Source organism: Labrus bergylta, chromosome 1 (genome assembly GCF_963930695.1).
Source record: "Labrus bergylta chromosome 1, fLabBer1.1, whole genome shotgun sequence".
Taxonomy (NCBI): Eukaryota; Metazoa; Chordata; class Actinopteri; order Labriformes; family Labridae; genus Labrus; species Labrus bergylta.
The window spans coordinates 12,106,329-12,124,580 of NC_089195.1; the positions used below are offsets into that span (position 1 = coordinate 12,106,329).

General features: G+C 47.5%; 1 protein-coding gene across 2 annotated transcripts in view; it reads left to right on the top strand.

Annotated features, from left to right (window-relative positions):
* The window catches only part of mxi1 (max interactor 1, dimerization protein), a 29,652-nt gene extending 13,714 nt beyond the window's left edge, over positions 1-15,938 (top strand). For both annotated transcript variants that reach the window (XM_020653256.3, XM_020653257.3), the window contains exons 4-6: positions 9,979-10,093; positions 11,311-11,509; positions 11,869-15,938. In XM_020653256.3, the coding sequence (XP_020508912.1) occupies positions 9,979-10,093; positions 11,311-11,509; positions 11,869-12,032 (478 nt within the window). In that variant the 3' untranslated portion in view covers positions 12,033-15,938. The remainder of the gene's footprint in view (positions 1-9,978; positions 10,094-11,310; positions 11,510-11,868) is intronic.
* Positions 15,939-18,252: the final 2,314 nt, after the last annotated feature.

An 18,252-nucleotide genomic window follows, 5' to 3' on the forward strand; every position in this document is an offset into this window, starting at 1 on the left:
GATCTGAGGCTCATGCCAAAGATAGCGGATTGACTTCTTGCGACCGATGTACAGCTCGCCTAAAGGCATGTTCTCTCCTCCACCTTTTACCCCCTCCTCCCCTCTCCGTTTCTACTTAGCTTAACATCACTTTCGTTGACTCCATCTCTTTGTCTCCCCCCTACTCTCTCTCTCTCTCTCTCTCTCTCTCTTCCAACCTTTGTCAGTGGAGCAGATTAAAAGGCAGTGTGCACGTGTGAACTAATCCGTGTGTTAGTGATGGGCTTCAGCCCCAGAGTATCTTGGCCCTGCCGCACAGCCAGCCCCCCATCCCCCCCCCCCTCCCCCAACTCACCCCTCCCACCCCTGCTTCCTCTCTACTCGAATGAACTCTGCGTTTGTGTGTGCACTCCACTTTCATCCCTTGGCCTCCAAACCCGCCCGTCTTTTGCTCGATCTCAGCCTCCTCAGTTTCCTCTCCTCCCAATCTGTCCTCAATCACCCCCCCCCCCCCCCCCCCCCCCCCGCTCTGTTGCTATGCATCATGCATGGCGGATGCTGTTTGTGGCTTCATCGGGTTGAGTGTGACGGCTGCATTGGTCTGCGTAGTAATCAACTGTTTCACTTTATTAACTGCTTGTGGCTGTAGTTGAGCAGCGGCAGGTTCCTCTAAGTGCAAATCAATTCTTGAGCCCGTCCCGTTTGTTTTTTATTCCACAGTTTCCAGTGCGGTCTCAGCCCTGAATCTTTTACAAGCAGTTGGAAAGATTCTCGCTCTTCCTCCACGCACTCTGAATCTCTTTTTTTGGGATTGAGGTCACAACTGCTTAACTGCTCACAGATATATAAAAGTCCCTCTCCCTCCCACTCGTGTGCAGCAAGCAATGCATTTTTCACCCATTTTGCATTTCCTTTCTTTTCCTTCCACTTCCATGTAACTGGAATATGGGTCATCGTGCTGCAGAGTTCCCGTAATGATCCCCAGACTTGTTAGTCATATTTTTTAATTTCCAAGACTTGAAAAAGCAGTGGCTGTGTGCAGGAGAGAGATGAGCTTTCCCGTCATCCCTCAGATTTATCAGCAAGGGGGGGGTGGTGGTGGTGGTGGTGGTGGTGGGGGGGGGGGGGTGTCACTGGTTGATCAATGTGGAGCATGCTTCTGTGTCGTGCATTTTTAGGTCGCCGCATTGATATAAAAATTTGATTCAGAAGTTGATGCGATCGAGTAGGTCTGAGTCGCTCCTCGTTGCTAAACTCGCTGGAACTCGTCTGACAGTCTGGCTCTGGTTTTGTGCCCGTGGCTAGTTTCTGGGCAGATTACACACAGAACCCCCCCACACCCTCCTCCCCCCACTCTCTACTACTCTCACTCTCTACTATCTCGCTCTGACTCTGCGTCTATCCCACTATCCCATCTGTCCGCCTTTCATAACGGAGATGAGGGGAGCATCAGTCTGTCAGAAAAAGAGAGCCGGCGATCGCCGCCGGCCAAAGATTGCTCTAATCTGGCGTGCGTGTAGAAACGTGACGGACCGACTGAAGCATCAGCAGTGGACGACATGTAACTTTCAGCGCTCACACACAGATACCCAGCTCCACAAGCGTTTAAAGTCCTGAAGTGCCTGAACAAGAGGGGAAACCTAGAATAATGACTTCACCGTCCTATAATCACCATATAAAAAAACGTGTTTCCATCTGCGTTTGTCATTTCCTGAACCTGCCATTTATAGCCCCCATAATAAAACTGGAGCGGGCTGAAGCACATACTGCCGGCGCCAGTTAGCGGCCAGGCTGCTCGCTGTTTGATGATTGTTCCAGCAGGCAAACGAGTGAGTGCTAGTTTCCCCCTTTTCAGTCAGGTGCCACTGTCTGAATGGATAAACATGTGACCTCATCTGCAACCCCACAGCGGTCATGTGAGAGGAGGAAGGGAGAGAATGACACCCCCCCCACACCCCCCCTCTGTCAAAGAGAGAATGGGAGAAAGACACAGGGGGGGTAAAAAAAAAAACAGAGAGAGTCCTAGGAGAAGCATCCTTGGCAGGAAAACAAGCGTGCTTTGTGTTAAGTCAGCGAGCCAGTAAACAAAGGTGGCGAGCGAACACAGGAAGCCATTGTGTTTGAGTTGAAATGCTTATAAACGGGTGAAGTCTGCGTACTGGATCTCACTCGAGAAAAACTTAACTGACACGAGCCAAAGTTTAAGGTCCAATCAGTGAGATGGAAAAGGTACCTTACTATATGATCAGACATTAAGGAAACATGCTATGTTGAAGTGCTGGCTTCTCTGACAACAATGCAGCAGCCAGTATGTCCTCCTTCTAACTTTAGATTCTGGTCCTGAATGCTCTGGATTTGTTTGGACCAGAGAAGGTAGGCAGTTTTAAGGCACCCCCACACGGCCGTTTTGGACGCCCCTCGGTTTGCCAGATATGAGAGCAGTTATCAGGTCAAACCAACAGGTGTTGCAGCGATGGAAGCGGGCAAGAGAACTGGTTCAGATAGAAGTGATTGTACCCGACCTAAAAAGCCTCTGCATGTTTCTAATAAGCTCCACGAGCAGAAACGTGCTCAAACTAGGATCAATATTGGAGATGCTTTTGAAAAATGGAGAGAGGTTAGAACACAGAAAGGTTTACAGACCGATGCAGAGCTGGCTAAACACTGAAGCTTCAGCGTCCAACACATGGCAACCTGCATGAGCATCGACTCTAGAGAGGAGGGGGGGGGGAGAGACAGCTCTCTGCAATGTTCTGATTGATTTCAGTCAAATAATTCCTCTTTATTTGACAGTAAATGGACTAACCGTCTTTAACATTTCCGAAGTGATCAGCTGCATTATGCAGCAAAGCATTATGGGGAGGAAATGTATAGGCTGCCATGTGGACCGAGTCCCACCCCTCTCCATGTATATTGTATGTTGCCATCTGCAGAGCCTGGATCAGCGTGCCACATGTTCACATGTTGTTTCACATGTTTCACTGAGTATGATCTCAGTGAAGAAGACGGTGGCTGCTTTTCAACCACGCAGTAATGGAGTCAGAAAATAAGAATCAGAGGACGTAAAGACACCTCCACAGTGTGCGTGTTTGATTTAATTGCCGTCCTCCACACAGAGAGATAATTTACACCCAATGGACGAGGGCTTAGTCTAATTTAAACGAGGCTTTGCTTTACAAACTGCTCGTAATCACGCCGGTAATCTGCGACATGGCGGTGAATCTTGATCCGCGGCGGCTTTTAAACGAGCCCGACATCAGAGAAGGAGTAAATGCAGGAGAGGAACAAAAGCAGAGTCAAGTTCTTCCATCTCTCCGTGCACGAGAATCCCTCAGTAACGATGGCTTAATTTCTTCTAGCATGTCAATTTAGCAGATTGACCACCGAGTGTAATTAGTGTAATAACTGGGTGAAGGGTCAGATGTCCTCCCCCTCTGCATGCATCAGAAGTAGGTCAAATAGGGTGTGTGTGTGTGTGTGTGTGTGTGTGTGTGTGTGTGTGTGTGTGTGTGTGTGTGTGTGTGTGTGTGTGTGTGTGTGTGTGTGTGTGTGTGTGTGTGTGTGTGTGTGTGTGTGTGTGTGTGTGTGTGTGTGTGTGTGTGTGTGTGTGTGTGTGTGTGTGTGTGTGTGTGTGTGTGTGTGTGTGTGTGTGTGTGTGTGTGTGTGTGTGTGTGTGTGTTTGAGAGGATGGTGGGCTTTGCCAAAGTGAAGAGTATTGACCGGCATCTCGGCTTTGCAATCCGACCCTCCCCTCTAAGAGCATGTCCAGTAATTATGTCAGACATCTTGGACGGCCTGAGAAGTTATCCATTATTCACGTCTTCTTCACAAGTTGGGAATCTGGGGCAGCCGTCCATTTCTCGTCTGCCCTGTGCGTCTGCGCACACCGTTGGTTTTCAGAAGCCTTTGGATGAAAACTGGGCAGGTGGCTTTGTCAGCGCTGTTTTCAGGTGGCTTTTGTTTTCTGAATAGCAGAGAGGAGAAAAAAAAAAAAAAAAAAAAAGGATTCAGTGTGTGTCACAACCAGGTGGTGTTCCCTTTTTATTTCCATTTATTTTATTCACACACAAAGAACACATTCATAAATATGCATTCACCTATTTTCAGCTCGTTCTCCTCTTCTTCTCGATACTCGCCCACAGGAAACGACAGGCCTCTCTCTCGATTTACACGTTGATTTAAAAATAATAAAATATCAGGAAAGCCTGAGCGTCTTTTTCAAACATGTCCCTCACAAAGAGACTCACACTAACACACACTGGTCGAGGGGAAGCGCCCCGTTGTCGACTGAGTCTTCGGTGAGCCTTCTGGTCTTCAGGATTGAAAACACCTGACTCCCATTTCTCTGAAGTGTGTAGCAGGATAATGAATCAGAGGGTAAACTAAGCCCAAAAATAAATCTTACAAAAAACAAAACAAACTATGCTTCTGTGATCGGCCTTGCTCTGAGTCTCAGGTAACTCCCACAATCATGTGTGAGATCAGCAGCAGCTTCAGACGTGCTGAACAACCAGCTCCTTCATACATCTGTATTAAGACTGCAGCCAACAGAGAGAGCGTGGGATTTCAAAAGCAGCTGTTTACTAAGTTAAACCTGCATGGTAACAACAACAACAACACATAATGGAACACGTTATGTCAACTGGCTTCCCGGCCCAGGATTGTCCCTCCGCGGAAAAACACAGCTTTTCTGTGTTGTCTTGTGCACGGGCTGAGAGGGATTGGATTTCGCAGCTGTGCGTGACAGTTTGGAGCGGAGGTCCTGTTAGCGACCGGCCACGTGTTATGTAATCCACCGCAGCTGAAGAGTTCCCCATTCAGGCGACCTGCAGCTCGCAGCGCCATTCATCCAACACCATGAAAACACAATGCAGACAAAAGCCTGCGCTAATGATGCTCTGCGTTAAAGACACTTGATTCATGTTAGCTCCACACCACAACTTGTTGCTCCTCTTAGTCTCTACACTGCAAAAACTCTAATCTCATTTCTAGTCTTAAATATCTCAACACACTTGATTGAAGATGGATCCTCTTGACATTGGTGAGTCAGCGGACCAATCAGAGGCTCAATTGCACCGCTTGTTCTGCCATGTCTTCTGTCTACAAGCGATAAGCTGTGTGCTCCTTAACAGGCCACACAGCTCTCCCAGGAGAGCAGGAAGTGATGTCTCATGTTCAGCCACATTTACACAAACCGCCTGTTACCCTGTGACGAAATAAGAAAAAATAAAACAGAACTGAAAAACTGTAACCTCCACCTTAACTCATTATTTATTAAAACTGCAATATAGTGCAATATTGAAACAAACTGCAATAATCTTGAAAATGTGTGTATATATTCCATCTGACTCTTATTCGTGTAAATATTTCTTGTACCTATGATTGAAATCTTACTTACATTCCTATTCTATTTAATTAATATTTGTATTACTATGTTTCTACTGCTATATTTTGGAGCAACTGTAACAAATCGAATTTCCCTCTGGGATTAATGAAGTATTTCTGATTCTGATTCTGACATCACATTCATCTAGGAATAACATTCGATTGCAATCTCACCTTTGAATCCCATATCAAAACAGTTGTCTGATCATGCTTCTTCCATCTACGCACCATCTCCAAAATTAAAACAATCCTAACCCAACGAGACCTTGAAAAGATCATCCACGCCCTCATTTTCTCCCGACTTGACTACTGTAACTCCCTCTTTTCCGGAATCACAAATAAATCACTGTCTCGCCTCCAGCTGGTCCAAAATGCAGCAGCTAGGCTTCTTACTGGTTGTAACAGACGACATCACATCACTCCAATTTTAGCTTCATTACACTGGCTTCCTGTACGTTTTAGAATCGATTTTAAGATTTTACTCATTACTTTTAAAGCACAGACGGGACTGGCTCCAAGTTATATAACAGAGTTACTGACACCATATGAGCCAGCTGTTTTTTGTATGAGCCAGTCTTAGATCCTCGGGTGGGAGCCTCCTGGTCGTTCCAAAGTCGAGACTTAAAACTAAAGGTGACCGGGCCTTTTCAGTCAGGGCCCCTCGACTTTGGAACGACCTCCCTGAGGAGATAAGACTCGCAGACTCCCTCAATTCTTTTAAATCCCTTTTTAAAACATACTTTTACAGACTTGCTTTTATGTGATGTCGTCTTCTTAATGTCTTCTCTTACTGGTTTTACTATTTTTATCTTCTTCTACTTCTTACTGTCTTTTATTTATGGTCTTATCTCGTATTTATGCTCATATCTTAATCTCCTCTTGTGTTTTAACTTGGTAATTTCTTATCTTACTTACTTTGTGTATTTATGTTTCGTATTTATAGTTAATTTTTATTTTTATTAATATTATAGTTTTGGGTTTTTTGATCCTTTAACCACTTGTTTTTATTTCTTTTACTGCGCTTACCTTCTCATTGCTTTTTATTTGCTTTTATCTCTTAGTTTCTTACATCTTTTTAAATCTTTGGTCCTCTTGGTCTCAGCTCGTGTTGTTGGGTTCTTGTGTTCCTGGGTTCTTATGATGGTTCTTATGATGGTTCTTATGATGGTTCTTATGATGGTCGGGTTATATATGTCTGGTTGTGTATCGTGCACTTTGGGTTCTTTTCTGTTGAATTGTATTTAATTATTTTTGGTATTTTGCATCTGTTATATTCTTACTGTTTTTCTGTGTTTGGTTTAGTTTGCTTTGTTCTTTCTGTTTGTCAAAGCACTTTGTAAACCTGTGTTTTTAAAAGGTGCTATATAAATAAAGTTATTATTATTATTATTATTATTATTATCACATCCTGTATCCAGGTTCACCAATCCTTAACTGTAGCACCTGAGGAGGTGAAGTTAAGGGGCTGCACGGTGAATCCACAGCTGTTTGTCAAACTATCACCGGTCTGTTCTAAGATCTCTGAAGCAGCGTGCTCTGGTGCTGGTTGCCGTGTTATGTGCCTACATAGAGGTGGAGGTTATGCAGATTCAGGCCGCAGCTTGCAGGTATTTATGGTCACAAGCTGCCACTCATATCGTAAGCTGCAAACCGCTTAAGCTCTTTGGCCTGAGGGTTGAGTTGATAAAGAAGCCTTTCTCTGGGATTAGGGACCTGTCGTAAGGGCATCACCAGAAGCTCATGACCTTTAACCTGATAACAGCCTGACCTGATAACCCAGTCTCCACGGTTACCTCAAGGTGCCTCTCAAGGGCTCAGAATCATTAGAACGTTGTTGGACGCACAAAACTCGTCCTGAACATTTCATGTGTGAACCCAAACAGCCGAACTCTTCTCTTCGACTCTCCTCTTTCCTGCGCCCCTCGAGTACATGTTTCACATTTAGTCAATGCAAAAAAAATCTGGAAAATTCAGCACATTCTACGACTCCCATCGTGAGCCGGTTGCAGGATCTGAACTAATCATCCCCTCTCTTTCCGTCCCAGGGAATTTTCCTGAACATTTCCTGCTGTGGTCATTCAATTCCTCTTTCTCTCTCGTGCTCTCTCTCTCTCTCCCTCCTCTCTCTTTGTCTCTGTCTCCCTCTCCCTCTCTCTCTCTGTCTCTCTGTCTCTCTCTCTCTCTCCCCCTCACTCTCTGTCTCTCTCTCTTTCTCTCCTTCTCTCTCCCTCTCTCTCTCTCTTTTTCTCTCTCTCTTTCTTTCTCTCTCTTTCTCCCTCTCTTTCTGTTCTAGTGAATTTTCCTGAACATTTCCTGCTGTGTTCATTCGACCCTGACTTCACGCTGGACTTTTACTAGGGAGCTGTTAGGGGGAATTTCTCCTGTAAAGTCCCCGATGGCGCTCACTCTTCAGAATGTGGACACTTTCAGGAGTTTAGTGTGTGTGTGAAATACTTGAGAGTAAGAGCTCGAGTTTGAAGCTCCATTAGCAGAAGGTCCAACGTGACACCTATTCTTCCTCCTCTCTCCCACAGTCACACACTGTTCCTCAGACACTCCCTCCTGCGCTACAGTTATCAGAGTGCTCCGCTGTAGAGCACATCATGCACCCAGAGATTAAATGTCAAGCACACGTCTCTCATGTCTGTCTGTCAATATGAGTCACAGCGAGGATGTGTGTGCATGCTGCCAGGCTGTAGCATGAGGAGATCACACAGTCCATAAAGTGGCTGTGGAAAGGACAGAACCAGGACGCGCTGTGCTGGATGAGGTGACAGCATAGCAGACTCCTTCTCCCCTCTTCCTCCTTCTCATCATCATCATCGTCAGGTGATTGTGGAAGGGTGTTTTGCTGCTTCACACTGACTCGTCAGAAAGCGGTGAATCAGCAGCTCCGGTCTTACAGCTGAAAGTCGTTATGGGATATTTCGGTGGTAGACAGATGCATGCTTGAGATGCAGTGCGGTGCCAGAGGGGTCAGCGTACCCCTCAGCTTCCTCTGTACAGTTGTCATGTCAGATCGGGTCAGTGAGGGGGAGGGGGGAGAGAAAGGCAGTCGGGGTTATCTGAGGTTGTCTGCTGGAAGGGATGTTTAAAACTCAATGGGAGTAGAGGAAAAGAAGATAGTGGTCCCAGAGGACTGGAGTTTGTTAACTGGACGCCTGTCAGACACACACACACACTCACACTGTGTGTGTGTGTGTGTGTGTACATGGCAGAAAGATCCACTTAAATTCCTCGTTTCCACGTGATGGAGTTGTTGTCTTAATTACGGCGTCGAACAAAACGGACGGGACTAGAAGTCGCTGGGACAGATATCCTGCCACGCCGTCCTCTCTGTAGTGAGGCCTAGATTCTGGTGGAGTGGTGTGCGTTCCCCTCAGGATGCTGTGAAGGACGAGAATGTGATTAATTACCAGGTGATATCTGCGTGTGCGTGCGTGTGTACGGTAGCGTTGGTGTTCCAGTGACACATTAACAGATGTTTCACAGACAAAGAGGAGACTTGGACACTCAGAGATGACCTCACACAACGGATGGTTATCATCACACTCGCCCAGACTGACGGCGTGTGTGTACTACCTGTTATGTGACTTTCATCACTACAGACTGCAGCAAACCCCCCCCCCCACTCGTCTGGTTCACGTCCTTTAATCGCACACTCACATGTTCTGCATGGGTGTAATGCCTCACTCTGCTCTCTTGTTCTTATCAGCAGCATCCATGCATAGCTGAACCTCCCCTCCACACACACACACACACACACACACACACTCCTCCAGTCTTAAAGCAGCAGAGCGTACTATGGAGCTGTCTAGCCTGGCGTAATCAGTGCAGAGAATTTCTGCTCCAGTCTCCTGGGTCTGTCTCCTTTGGGCTCCCCTTAGAGATAGTTCCTGAGTCTTGGTTGCTCCAATGACCCCCCCCCCCCCCTCCCTGGTTCCCTTCAGGCTAGCTGAAAGGGCAGCTCCTGCTAATGGAGTGCTGATTGTGTTATAGCCACAATTATCTCTCGTTACCTCTCGACTCTGAGCCATTAGCAGGAGAGATAGTACCCGGGGCCGCTCTGCCGTCACAGAATAAGGGACTGTCAGGATGATGGAGTGTAAGAGCCAAGCAAGGTCCATTACACCTTTCCACCCCCCAACCCCCCCTGCCCACCCAAATCTGAGACTTGTTAGTCATGTAGACGAGGAGGGTAACTGAAGCTGGGTGCAACAAATACCAGCAGAGGATAAAGTATTGTCTGGAGGCTGAATCATATGTAACCTGCTGCGGTGCTGAACTATGGGGGGATTTAAAATACATGAGCCCGCTTGTAGCTGTGGATTCTTACAGAGTGAGATTACATTATTTTTTATGAGCCTGCACTCCGAAGAGAAGCGCTTGCTTCAAGGTGACAAAGGTCGGGACTAAAGCTGGAGTTAAAAATCCAGCCTGAGAGACTTCAACAGTACTGTAAATAAAACAGAAAGTTTATTTTGTTTTCACTCGGCGGGGTTGAAGCTGAGTAGGACTTTGAGCCGCAGCACACAATGTATGAAACACTCCTCTCGTCTTGACTGTTGTACATTGTCTTCATTCTCTAATCATTCTTTGTCTCTTCCTCTGCAGACGAGCTCATCTGCGGCTTTGTCTGGAGCGGTTGAAGGCCCTCATACCTCTGGGACCAGACTGCAACCGGCACACCACCCTGGGCCTGCTCAACAAAGCCAAAGCACACATAAAGGTACGGATCAGGAGCATGTGGAACTTGTGCATGGTTAAATGTTACAGCACCAATGTTACTGTATGTCCATGTTAAATAAACAAAAATAGATCGTGCAGGTGTTCAGGACGCTGCCCTCTTTCAGATGAAGAAATGTGTACAAGATATGGATCTTACTCATCGGGTTGTGGCGGGCGTTCTGCTGGGATCCCTCGTGGTTTTGATGTCCAGATGGATGTGATGACGTTCGGTTTTTAACTCCAGGGTGCGGTCTGATTGGAGCTTTCAGCCGTCTTCATCCCAGAAGCCTTTGCAGCAGATTTATACAGTTCATCTAATAAACATTGTGTTTGTAGCGGAGCAGTGCCTCCTTATTAAAGAGTTTACTTCCTTTAATTTATTCTGTTTTAATGTTTAATATTCCCGTCCTTTTATTTACCCTGCGGCCTGATGCGTTGTCTTGGCTTGTAATTGAAGGTGTGGCGTGTTATCAGCCGTCTCCAGCTGCTCGCTGCGTCCTGATTTTAAAGAGCATGTAACACATTCAGACGTCCTGCTGCACGCCTTCCCCTCCGCTTTAAAGACCGCCATGAGACGGCCCGGAGACTGAGCAGTCTGTATGTGAGAGCGCTGCTGTAGTGAGCACGTAATGGAGAGGGGAGGGGGGCGGGGGGTGATAACGCCCATATTGTTGTCATTCCCCACACTGTGGTGTCAACCCCCGCCGCCGCCCCCCTCGCTCTTATTGTAATGAAGGTAGGCGTAGAGAAGGCGAAACGGTGTAAACAAGGAAGGTGAGGGAAATCATGGAGCGGTTTTCCATGCTGGCAGGAGGAAAAAGCAGGGGACACAACGAGTTGAGTGTGTGAATGTTTGAATAGACGAGGGAGGGGCTTGTTTGTGTTCTGACAGACGGTGGAGATGAATGGAGTTTCCTTACAGAAAATGTATCTTCACTATCTCTCACTGCTGCTTCAGTTGTCTTTCCTACTTTCCTCTTTTCTCCTCCATGTTTCTTCTGCTGCTCCACCTGCTGCACTCGTGTTGAACCTTCTTCTCCTCTCCTCTCCTGTCACCTCCTCTCCTCTCCTCTCCTGTCACCTCCTCTCCTCTCCTCTCCTCTCCTCTCCTCTCCTCTCCTCTCCTCTCCTCTTATATTGGATCAGTTCACTGACCCTGCTCTCTGACACTCAAAGTTCACCTGTCCTGTGTCCCGCTCTTCTCTCTCTCCTGAGCAGAAACTTGAAGAGGCGGACAGGAAGAGCCAGTACCAGCTGGAGTCTCTGGAGCGCGAGCAGAGGCACCTCCAACGCCAGCTGGAGCTGCTGAGGGGAGGCAGCAGTGCTGCGGCCCAGAGCAGCCCAGGGGAGGGCGAGAGGATACGCATGGACAGTGTAGGCTCAACCCTCTGCTCCGACCACTCTGACTCTGACCAAGGTGAGTGTGGCTGCGCTCTTAAAACAGCACTGCTCCTCTGGGACGCCGTGTGAGGGGAGGTGTCGCTGAACTTAATCAACACATCATTCTGGGGTCGTTTGCATGTCAAAGCTCTAAACAGGACATTTCCTGGTGAGAGGTTTAATATGTAAACACCCCCAGAAGGCTTTCATGGTCAAGTCTGGTCTTTTGAATTTTTAAGAAAAATATGTAAAGCTATTTAAAGACGATTAAATAGTTTGTTTCCCCTCCTCTTCTCCCTCTCTCTCTCTCTCTCTCTCTCCCCCCTCCTCTCTCTCTCTCTCTCTTTCCTTCTCTCTCTCCCCCCCTCTCTCTCTCTCCCTCGTCCTGGTCTGCAGAGGAGATCGAGGTGGACGTTGAAAGCACGGAGTTCTCCCATGGAGAGCTGGACAGCGTCAGCACAGCCAGCACCAGCGACCTGGACGACCACAGCAGCCTGCAGAGCATGGCGAGCGACGAGGGCTACTCCTCCTGCAGTGTCAAACTTGCCTTCCCCTCCTAGAGTCCAACACCACCTCCACCTCCACAGCCACCACCTCCACCTCCCTCGCCAAACCTGCCTGTCCGCCTACGCACACATCCAACGGAGGCCACGCCCCCACAGCTAACCGCCTTTGTGTCGCTTCAGCAGCGCTTCCTCCTGCTCCGAGCCTTTAGTTTCCCCCGCTCCTCCTCCTCTTCCTCCTCATGCTGCTGGTGGAGGCACTCCACTGCGAGCTCTTCCTCACCTCTGAGCTTCGAGCCGCCCCGACCGACACGCCCACAGCAGGGACGCCAACACGGCGATGTGAGGCAGCCAGCTGGTTTAAACCTTCTTTGAAAGGGAGATCAAACATCTTCATCTTTGAACCCAAATGAAGAGTCTGAAGTTTTCAAACACACGACCCCTATGTTCATCCAAAATGCACTTAAACGATCTCTCCTGCTGTGTGTGTGTGTGTGTGTGTGTGTGTGTGTGTGTGTGTGTGTGTGTGTGTGTGTGTGTGTGTGTGTGTGTGTGTGTGTGTGTGTGTGTGTGTGTGTGTGTGTGTGTGTGTGTGTGTGTGTGTGTGTGTGTGTGTGTGTGTGTGTGTGTGTGTGTGTGTGTGTGTGTGTGTGTGTGTGTGTGTGAGACCTTCGCCATATCGACGCAGCTTACCCCCTCGACGTCCCCTCAGCCCTGAATTTAACCCTTCGTCTTACCCCCCTTCTGTTTTCTTTTTTTTGCCTCTGCTCCACACTGCAGAGGCTCGGACACTTGAACTGGTGCTATTGTGAAACAAACCAACGGGGGGGAGCAGGTCAGATCCACCGCCACGAAGCTTTTAAAGCCAACGCTGTGCGGCTGCCGCGGTCGTCTCCAGCAGAGCACGGAGGAAGAACGACCACGAACAGAAACGGAGGGCGGGGAAAACAAGCATTCCTGTCGGAAGTGGGTGCTCAGTGCGAATCATAACAGGTGTGTGTGTGTGTGTGTTTCATCCCTGCACTCGCCTACTTTAGAGCTGTCCATAAAAAAAACGGCACAAACACAGAAACACGACGACCACAAACGTCTCTCCAGCAGTAACAAGCAATAACTCCTAGGCTCCGCCCCCTCCTCCCTGAAGACTGTGTGACCGTCCGACAAGCTAACGTCCTCCTTCTTTTGTACATACGAGTAGTTTAATAAATGAAACTTCAAAAAAGAAGAAGAAAACAAAGGGGGAGCTCCCGGGTGTTTGTTTTTAAAAAGATCTCTTCCTGTGGCGGCCAATGACATGCGGATGGACTCTCTGACTTTGTTCTGGAAACATTGGGATGTTTTTTTACGCTGTCGCCGCCACGAGGAGAAAAAAAAAAAGTTGAATCAACTTCCCCCGTCGAGCTGGTGGAGGAGGCGGAGTCTGTGTGGCGCTCTTTTTATTTATTCGACTCTTTCTCCTTTTTGTTTGTTAATGTTCATGAAATGTGGGGGGGAGGGGTTTGTGGGATTCCACTGGCGGTCAGGTAATCTGTGGAGAGAGAGCGTGAAGCGTGCAGGGAACAAAAACGGGTGTTTATGATGTCATTGCTCGCCATCCAGACTCCACTGGCATTAAGAGTTGCACTTCAGCCACACTGCTTTCTTCTTCTGTGTTTTTATTTCCTGTCGTGTCTGCGTCTCTCTCGCTCTCTCGTTCACCCTTTTGTATGTGAAAGTAAACGCCACCTTTTCAAACTATTTATTTCTCACTCCCTCGGCGAGCGCGAGCAGCGGCGAGACAGACGGCCTCTGACTCGTGTTCGCTCTCATTCCTCTCGCTCCTTATTCCAAGAGTTGTATATTTGATGGGTTTATTGTTATTTGTCTTTTTTCTGGGGGGCGGCGGGGTGGGGGGGGGATAAGAAATGTAGCCATTTTGTTTTCTGATGTTTTACTCGATGGACACTTGAAATGTAATTGGGCCCCTAAGCTGCTCTTAGTGCTGAGCCTCGCCTGGTTAGAGCCCCACGCCGTGTGAGGAGACGACTCCCCAAACCAGCACGCACCGGACAACGGGATAGGCCGGAAGACTAAACCACTCCATGCTCCGCCTTCAGAGGCGGGTCCAAACGTATCTTCCTCTGAGCGTTTTGACCTTTCGTACACAAATGGCGTTTTAAAACTCTCCTTTAGTAAAACTCCACCCACGGTGAAGATGTTCAGAAACTCTGTTTAAGGTGTTTCTTTGTCGACGGGGAGAGCGTCACGCTGTGCGCCAGTTTCTCCTCCGTGTGACGTCATCGTGGGACGCTGTCTCTTTAGTTTACATGAGATTAGTGTGATGGCAGACGTAACCAAACTAGCGCTGGTGCTAATGATGCTAACTGGACTTTTTACACACTCACACACACACACACACACACACACACACACACACACACACACACACACACACACACACACACACACACAGACAGTTACTCTCCCACTATGTGGACGAGCAGAGACCCCTGATTGGATGACGGAGGTCACTGCTGATTCATAAAAGACTCCCACCGCACAACGCCAGCGGTTTTTAGAAGAGACCCGGTCAGACTTTGGGTTGGTGGGATGACTTTAAAAATGAAATGGTCATTGCAGAGGAGTGGGGAGAAAATGTTCTTATGTCTGAGACATCGTTGTTAACCTTCCTTTAAACCTGCCTACGTGTCAACCAGGTCTCGTATTAACTCCTCCTCTCCGGTCGTGTTTGAGAGTCGGTCTCCTCACTCGTTGAGCCAGCTCCTACCTGATGAAAGGGGGTCTAACGCTCCACGTTCCTCCGAGCCGAGGATTGTAGTCTCTATTAGACGTGTGTTTTAGTCGACAAAATGTGTCTTACCTTTTACAAAACAAGGCCTCCGATTGAGGTTTTAAAGATGAAATATATATGGAAAAAAAAGAAACAGAACAAATCCTTTGCTTTCTCTGAAGGACGTCGTGAAGGTGGAAAGTTTAACGCCGGCTGTGGTCACACTGAGTCGCCACATTTAGGTGCTGGATTATACAGAAGAAAAACCACCAAAACCACCTCAGAACACCTCAGTGTCCTCTCTCTCTCTCTCTCCCCCCCCCCTCTCTCCCTCTCTATTTCTCTCTCTCTCTTCCCACTCCCTCTCTCCCTCTCTCTCTCTCTCCCTCTCTCGCTCTCCCTCTCTATTTCTCTCCCTCTCTCCCTCTCTCTCTCTCTCTCTCTCTCTTTCTCTCTGTCCCTCTCTCCCTCTCTCTCTCTCTCTCTCTCTCTCTCTCTCTCCCTCTCTCGTTTTGAGGGACAGTTTACATTTATTCCTCCCCCGTTTAAGTTATTAGCCTTCAAATTCTCGTTGTTTTTTTGTTCTCTCGTCTTCATTATGTCGATGTGATGAACCTGCACTGCGGACAGGAACAGAAAAAGGTCCCACGTTTGCAGACCTCAGTAGGCTGATCAGACTTGTGATTCGTCATCAGAAGGCGATCTATCCAGCAGGACGCGCCCTAACCGACGGTGCTGTTGCGTCATTATCAGATCTAACTGTTGCACTGAGCGTTAACGGCCCTCGCCGCAGACTGCTCAGAGTTATTATTTTAAAGACCACCACGATCATATCTTCATGAGCTGGAGATCACAAAGCTATATTCTTACCTCCGGGTTTCAGGTCAGGTGTTTTCATGCGGGTTTCACTCTCCAAGAATGTCCAGTTCCAGTTTTGCAGCTTGGCCAGCCGTGCACCAGCTCCGACAACAAGTGGACGTTGCAGTGTTTTTTTAGTTTGTCTGTAAACCACACTCCATGCTGGCGTCGGTCTCACAGGAGGTTTGACTTTGAGTAGGACGCTCCTCCTGATGTTCTAAAACTGTGGCCATCCTTTGTAAAACATGCAGTCTGATGATGATGATGATGATTCTAGCCGTGTAAGTTGAAGATGCAATACTTACAATAAAAACACCAAGATTTCCAAACCTCAACGACTCCATCGACCTCTTTGTGCTGAAAGTGGAAAAAGTGATGTCAGGCTCTTTATGTTTTCTGCTGTCTGAAAGACAACGACACATTTTCTCTTGAAGAGACTGATGGTCGTTCTCTGGAGGGAGCATGTCAGGACGTCTCCTCTCACGTGTGTTCTTCTCTTTATTGATGAATTTAAAGGTCCAATCAGTAAGATGTGTAGTGAGTGAAATGATAAAGTGACCTTACTATATGATCAGACATTAAGGAAACATGCTATGTTGAAGTGCTGGCTTCTCTGACAACTTTAGATTCAGCTCCTGAATGCTCTGGATTTGTTTGGACCAGAGAAGGTAGGCGCTTTTAAGGCACCCCCACACGGCCGTTTTGGACGCCCCTCGGTTTGCCAGATATGAGAGCAGTTATCAGGTCAAACCAACAGGTGTTGCAGTGATGGAAGCAGCAAGAGAACTGGTTCAGATAGAAGTGATTGTACCCGACCTAAAAAGCCTCTGCATGTTTCTAATAAGCTCCACGAGCAGAAACGTGCTCAAACTAGGATCAATATTGGAGATGCTTTTGAAAAATGGAGCGAGGTTAGAACGCAGAAAGGTTTACAGACCGATGCAGAGCTGGCTAAACACTGAAGCTTCAGTGTCCACCACATGGCAACCTGTGTGAGCATCCACTCTAGAGAGGGGGGGGGAATTTAGACTGCAGTACCTATTTTAAACACTAGGAGTCAGCGTTACATATGACTCCTTAACTGGCAACAGGTTAGCAACATGATTGAGTATAAAAAAAAAAGAACATCACCAAAGAAGGATCTTTCTGAAGTAAACAATGGGAGGGGTCTGCACACTGAAGACCGTGCTGCATGAATGCACATAAAGTACAGAGTAGGAAATCTGAGAGAGAGAGGGGAACAGCATGTGGGAAAGGAGCCACAGGTTGGACCTGAACCCAGGCCACCCCCCCACCCCTCCTCCCCCCCCTCCCCCCCAGAGAACCTTAGCCTCCGTACATTGGCCACTAGGCCACCGGCACCCTCGCCACCTCTTCTGTTCACAACACTTTAAGGGCACCGGTGGCCTAGTGGTGAAGTAATCATTAGTTGGCTCGACCCATTTACGGAGTCTGTAGTTGTTGAAGCGGACAGCCCCGGTTTGAATCCAACTCCTTTCGTGCATGTCATCCCTCACTCTCTCGCTTCACTTTCCTGTTTCTGTAATAAAGGCATAAAGAAGAAGAGGTGCGGCTGCAGAGGGGTAAACACGACCCTGTCCCATTTCACTCTTTTACAAATCATCACATCCTGTTCCTGACTTTTCAGGTTTTATTGTGAAGGGCTCTCGGGTCTGTGTCCAGGTGTCACTTTGAGTCCTTCTGCTCCGTTAGCGTGCACGTGTGTGTGTGTTTATTCTGTTCGAGCTCACATGATGTCTGAGACATCAAACCGGTCTTGTGAAGAGAGTTACAGATTTCTGTTGTTCTTGAACACACCACGAGCATCCACCACATGAGACGTTCTCCTCGAGTGATCCCAGCTCATGAAAGGAGGCTCCACCCCCTCCCCCTCCTCAACCCGTGTTGTACAGAAACCGGACCCCAGCATGAGGACCATGATCCTCCATCAGCGTTATAAAGGAATCACTGTGACTGATATTTGATTTAAATCACCACAATAACTGAGAGTGAAAAATCAACGTGACAACATCATCACACCATCTCTGAAGATTCATGAAACATTCTATAAGTATCTATAAGTTTTATGATAGCTAGAAACAAAAGAATCATTCATGCACTCACAGTGTCAGTGTTTGTGAATCAAACAAAGAGAAGTCTAGTCTACAGGGGCGCCGGTAGCTTAGTGCAGGGGTTCTCAACGGGTCGAGTTTCAGGACCCAACACCAACTCCTTCATGATCTGAATTTCAACCAATCCGATTTCTGATGAAGTTTGGACCTCGGTCGGTACAGAACGTGACAGAACAAATCAATCAATCAATCGAACTTTATTTGTATAGCACTTTTCATACAACAAATGTATCCCAAAGTGCTTTACATCAACATAAATCAAACAGCAACAACATGACTCCCTCCCCCACCCCTGTCCCACAATCCAAAAACTACAATAAAAATAACTAGATAAGAACAGGTACTGAGGAAACGCTATCATTTATTCTAAATGAGGAAACACAGGAGGTTCATAATGTAATAAAACTAGATGAAATGAGAGTCAGTTAAAAGCTCTACTAAAAAGGTAGGTCTTGAGTTTGCTTTTAAAAATGTAGTCTCAAGTCTCCTGGCAAAGACACAAAACAAACGTGTTGAC